This window comes from Ambystoma mexicanum, chromosome 10, assembly GCF_040938575.1.
Source record: "Ambystoma mexicanum isolate Mex_15411 chromosome 10, UKY_AmexF1_1, whole genome shotgun sequence".
Taxonomy (NCBI): Eukaryota; Metazoa; Chordata; class Amphibia; order Caudata; family Ambystomatidae; genus Ambystoma; species Ambystoma mexicanum.
Genome location: NC_090932.1, coordinates 1,299,951,116 through 1,299,957,115, shown reverse-complemented (window position 1 = coordinate 1,299,957,115; position 6,000 = coordinate 1,299,951,116). Strand labels below are relative to the sequence as shown.

General features: G+C 47.2%; 1 protein-coding gene across 1 annotated transcript in view; it reads left to right on the top strand.

The window, feature by feature from the left end:
• Nucleotides 1–1,364: 1,364 nt before the first annotated feature.
• The window catches only part of TBC1D10A (TBC1 domain family member 10A), a 621,584-nt gene continuing 616,948 nt past the window's right edge, over nt 1,365–6,000 (top strand). Inside the window, exon 1 of the mRNA XM_069619305.1 lies at nt 1,365–1,850. Within this exon, the coding sequence (XP_069475406.1) occupies nt 1,663–1,850 (188 nt within the window). The 5' untranslated portion in view covers nt 1,365–1,662. The remainder of the gene's footprint in view (nt 1,851–6,000) is intronic.

The window sequence follows — 6,000 nt, the reverse complement described above, 5'->3', positions numbered from 1 at the left end:
GGCTATATCTTATTATTAGCGAATCATGCTGTAGGCGCAACCTGCCCTGCCTGACCCAGGCCCAAACCCTGCACTGACATGACACCCGTGGAATCTGCTTGGAGTTTGTTTATTTTGCCAGCCAAAATCATACTTATCTGTAGATTCTGAAATAAAAGCATATTGCTAGTTTGGATAATATGGTCAAATTGTATACACAATAAAAATAAAAACAATTGGGAACCGCTAGCAAAAACAGCCGTTAACTTCAGTTAGCAAACTACAATTACCATATTTTTGCAATGCCTTTCACAGGTCAGATGGTGCTTTTAAACAAAAGTTTCAAAAAGACCTTTTTCAAACACTATTTCTACCAATTAGAACTGAGAAGAGATGTACTCAAGTTCATTAATTGCAGACTGGTATGAAATCATGGCTTCTCCACTTAAAGTTTGTGCTCCAGGCCAAATCCTTTTATCTCGCTATTCTTTGCCAAAATTAATATTCTATTTAAGGTATTCAGTTCGCACTGTCTGCTACTTCAAAAAAGATACACTGCTATTTCCACATAGATGAACATTAACTGTGATAATTAATATAATGGACATTACAGTTTGTTTTAATTTAATGTCCCATGATATCGGTGCGTATTGATGACGCATTATATAATATAATATCTGTAATTTCACTGATGTCACTATTTATGAAAATAAGGGTGGGGGGGGCACACACCTTTTGCTGCCAGGGCCCAGCAAATCCTTTGGCCGGCCCTGCTAGGACCACGGATAATGAACACGTGGAAAACATCTTGACACCATGTTCTCCTCGTGCCTTCCAACCATACCAATGGAGATTACCAACTTTATTGAAGGATTCACTCAGAGCCACCAATGAAAGCTAGTGCATCCTCTATTGGCCTCGTTTCACTGCTTCTGTTACTCCAGGGCTCCAACCCGATGTTCTTTCTCTTAAATTGAATAGTTTTGGCTACGAGGTAAAACGCCCAACGAGACACGTTGATAAGAAACCTATCCTCCTACATAAAGATCTGAGATGATAGTACCTGGGAACCAGTTCACCTTTCTGACTTGAGCGTAGCCAGAAAGGTGTGGGTACACGCGTTTGTGATTGGTTTATATTTGACAGTCACTGGGAGGGCCGCTTTGTGATTGGTTCTGAGGGAGTGCAGTGTTAGTTATTGTGATTGGATGGTACGATTAGGAGGCAGGTACCACAGTGTGGAAGAGTGAGCAGAGGCAGGTCCAGGCACACAGTCCCAGATCAAGGGCTCGGCGTGTGGCGCGTAGGGCGGGCCAGAGTCAGAGCAGTGGATGGTGGGATTAGCTATGAGAGCGTCTAGGGGCGGGGTCTGGCGTGATGCTCGCACGATATGCTGTAAATCTTGAGCAACTGGAGTTAGGCCGCGAAAGAGTCGAGGGCGGGATCTCCCATAAGTAACTAGAAGCGCGTTGCTATCGCCTAAGAGGGCTGAAAGCAGTGTTTGTTTCGAGCTTTGGGGCAGTGCCTTACACAGACCCGGAAAAGCAGGATTGGTTGTGTGTTTAGGGGCGGGACCTGATACATTACCGGGGCGGGGCCTGCCTAGAACCCAAGTGGGGGCCCGAAGCTGGGAGAGGCCGAGGCTCGGAGGATGGAGCCTGCTTGCTGAGGCCGGACGTGGCCATGGGGGACGAAGGCTCGCTGGGCACCGCTGCGGGCAGCAGTCTCCGCGGCACCCAGGAGAACCTGAACGAGGGCGAGCACGACGAGCTCAGCTCCCTGGGCTCCGACTCGGAGCTCAATGGCTTCAGCAGCGAACGCCGCACCGACCGCTATGGGTTCATCGTGGCCAGCGAAGATCCAGAGAGGAGGTGAGAAGAGTGGAGAGAAGGACTTCCTGGTTAGCAACTTCCCAGTTCCCAGAGTAGTGGCTGTTGTTTTCGTGGTTCATGTGGGAAGAGTACAGCGGGAGTGCCGCGTTGGTGGCTGTCTCTTGGGGTGGAGAGCACTGTGACACTGATGGATGTTTGGCGGGGAGCGTTCATCGGCGTGGAACCACAGTGTCCTGCCCACAGAGATGTACTGGCGCCTTGGCGAGAGTACTGCAGGTGGCTAGGTTCATTCTGCCGGGAGGGTCAAAGGGTCAAGTCATATTATTCATGGGGCTGCAGATGGGGCAGACGTGTTGTGGTGATTGAGTATATCGTGATAGAGCACCTGCAGAGTACATAGGCGCAGTGGCCGGTGCGTTATCACGGTGTATCAGTTCCGCAGGGTGTCTAGGAATATTTGAATTTCTCACAAGGAGGTACAGGTAGGATGGTATGCTGGGGGAGCGTCTGTAAGTACTATATATTCTGCCCCTTCCAGCCCCGCGCATGTTAAGAGATGTTTGCTATCATGCCAAATCAGTGTAGGGACATCTGATGAAAACGCTACAACTTAGTATCAGCATCCGTAATTAATTTCCATCTGGATGAATTTTGCTGTTTTTATGAATCATTTAAAAAAAACTGCTCACTTAGTCCTTTTTAATTATTAGATCATCATCGATCCAGGGCAAAAGCAGAAAGTACCAAGTTTTCATTAAAATTAGGTAGATGAGGCACGATGAGATGCATTTGGTCAGGATCACACTCTTTAGTGGTGGAGCTCGTATTAGAGACCAGTAGGAAACTTAAGCACTTGGTCACATAACTTATGGACTCTAGTTGGTGGGACTATATATTTATGGTTAGCTTTCAAGAATACTCTGTTTTGTAACTATGATTTGAACAGTACATAAATAACTTGACAAATGCATAAATCATTATAAAAATATGTGGAGCAAAAATAGTAGTCTCTTCCCCCACCCCCTTTGAATGGGGGAACAAAAGTTCCAGAATACAAAGCACTGAAAGATTATAAAAATGACTCGTAGTCTTTGCAATTATACTTTCAAGATTTAAACCTACATAACAGAAGATACTATAACATCTCCTGCTTTCTGGTTCACACATACATTCTGCTTATTTATGTGTAGTGCGAAGAACATGTTAAATTCGGCATGAATGCAGACCCCTCTTTGTGCGTGTCACATGCAAATGAGACAGTAACTTTCTGTCTTGAAATAAGGGGCATAATTGTCTATTTAACTGGAACTTTAGTTGGGCTGTCTGAAGCAAAATAGCCAATGTTCCCTCAGTTCTCAACGGTAACAATTCACCTGAGGTGTTGAGCGTAAATAGACCAGGAGGAGCCCGGTGGACTTTGCTGTTGGAGCTGTGTATTGTACCCTGTCTCCTCACAAGTATCCTCTCATCACTGCTGAAGGAAGGCTGCAGCCACCGCAGTTCAATGCCGTATATCTTGCATGCCCTGAGAATCCCAGTGGTTTCACGTCTTGCCTGGTTACCCAAAGAAGAGCACGAAAACCCTCAGGCTCTTAATCCTGGAGCTTTGGCAGGTCTGGCTGCAAGAGGGGGCGTTGAATGTGGGGTTAATGGACTTCAGGTGAAGCTTGCTTGAATGGTGAACAGGGGAGGAATGTAGCATTTCAAATGCATACGTTTCGGGTCCATATCTTTCTCTAGTCAAAGAACTATAAACTGGTATTCCATGCTAAAAACAGAATACGTGTAAAATGGCCTGCTGGAGCCGGGTCCCGGAAGTCTGTCGTCCAATCTAGTCCCCCTTTTATCTTTCTCTTTCAGTGTTTTATAAATAAGTGTACAACATATGGCAATACCAGTGGTAACTAGCCGAAGGTGTCTGTCTGGACCAGTTAATAGACTTGTATTGGTAAGACCATAGTCCTCGTGTGCTTTCACCGATTGGGCAACACTGCACAGTTTCCAAAGGAAATGTAATTGTAACTGATAATTAATTCAATTAATAAGGCTGGTTGATACTGGATTTGGCCCGACTATCGATGTCCCTGATTTTAAGCTGTATCGTAAGTACTGGGCCTTGTTTACTTTCTTTGAGACAGGGTTTGGTACCACCATAATGTTGGCAAGGCTACAGTACACAATTAAAACGAATGAGTTGCAAACCCCCCAAAAGGATGATTTGTCGTCTGTGCAAGATGCAGACCAGTCGAATTTGCGATTAGCATGCTAGGAGTTATTTATTGGCTACATTTTAGGAGGATTGGCACCTACTGTCTGTAAGGTCGACCTGTGTTTCTTGTTGTGACAAATGGCATATCTAGAAATCGGTAGTCTGGGGTAGAGCCGGGACATATATATTAAGCAAGGGTCGAAATTAAGATTGCAAAAGCAGGAGCTAAAAGTAGCTCCTTGGCACAGAGTGACACATCTAACTTCCAAATAAGATGCAAACATAACATTTTGACTATTATTTATGACCCTGTGGAAGGCAGGCTAAAATGGGGAAGGCTGTGTGGGGGAGACAATTTTGGGTCGGGGAATTAACAGACCCGGGTGATGTGTGCGTTGTGTATGCGGACTGGGTCCCTCCCTCTGGCAATAAGAGGCAGAGTACCCAGGGAAGTGATGACATACAAGAAAACACCAACGTCTTAGTAGAAATAGGGAAACACATGTATTACAGACAGGGAAGTAGGCTCATTGCCATCGGAGTAAGTTAGGTACACTAGACGTGGATGATGGTCTGAACGTTTCTGCAGGCACAATGAGGGACATTGGTGAGGAGAATACTGGCTAGGCACACCCAGAGGCAGAGCGAGGGCCACAAACAGAGAGTGAAGGGCACAGACAGAGAGTGAGATGGGCAGAGACAGGACAGGAAGAGGGGGCACAAGTGGATGGAAACGGCGTGAGCCAGATTGGAAGAAGTGTACCTGCTTGGGTCTCTGTAGCTCCCCCACCCACGCGTCCAGCACTACGGCCAAGAAAGAGAGCCCTGGTTCTCTGTCCACTTATAAGACTGTTGCTCTACCGCTGCCGAATCCGCCCACAGGTCAAAGGAGGAAGGGGGCAGCACTATGACAGGGTGCAGGATGACACATGCAGGCACAGGTCCCCCTCCACAGCTGTCACTTCCACCTCCATAGGTGAGGAGAAGAGTTTCTCAGGAGGTCAAAATATTTCTGAGGGTCCAAGTGACAGGAAAAAGGGTGGAGATTCACATGGGGCTGACACATGCAGGCACAGCCCTGAGCCCCCACAGCTGTCCAATGGAGGGGATGGTGGGACCAAGGTGGAAGGGGGGCAGGGACATGACAAATGGGCGAACATCCTAGAACAACTGCAAAGGAAGGAGATGGAAGGGCTCCCCTTACCCTCCCTTGTGGTGACCATAGCTGTACTCTTGAGTCCAGGGAGGAAGGGGCGGGAATCAGACTGTAGCATAGGTAGGTCCCTTTGGGGGGGGGGGTGTATTGCTCTCCTCTGAAAAGTGCACGGAACTACCATAAATCACCAGTGCAATTATAGAGCAAATACTTCAACCCAAAAACACACAATAATTCACAGCCACGCACACTTTAGAAGATAATCAGCTCTTTACGGCTATTTATTCAAAGCTTACAGGTACATAGAAATAACTCATACAACTCACATGTACATAGATCACAGAAAACATAAAGAAGTCAAAGAAAGAAATACATCACCGTGGGCGTAGCTTAATGGAACTTCATCTCGCCAGCAGCGGCTGAAAGACCCCGATAACAGCCAGGCCAAGAGCACAACAACCCACAGGAGTGTCGGACCGAAGCGTCCCCCCTCCGACTGAAGTCTTTGTGCTTATCCCGTCTGACTGTTGAGGGCTTCCGCATATATGCCCTCCTCAACAAGGGGTGGCAACTTCTCGAACCTTCTGGCAATGCGCTTGCACATTGATGGGTGACCGTTGGTTGCCAGCTGGGTCAACCGACAGTAACCTCAAGGATCAAAGCATTTCTCTCTCCTAAACGCCCCGGGAAACAATTCCATAACTCATCTCAAAACCTTGGCACAGGCCGAGCAAACCCAAAACAAACTTTGCTATCAGGTACCAGCCGGCCCCTGCGGATCTTAGCTTTCCCAGCGCCGTGTCCTTGGCTGGGAAGGCCTGCAT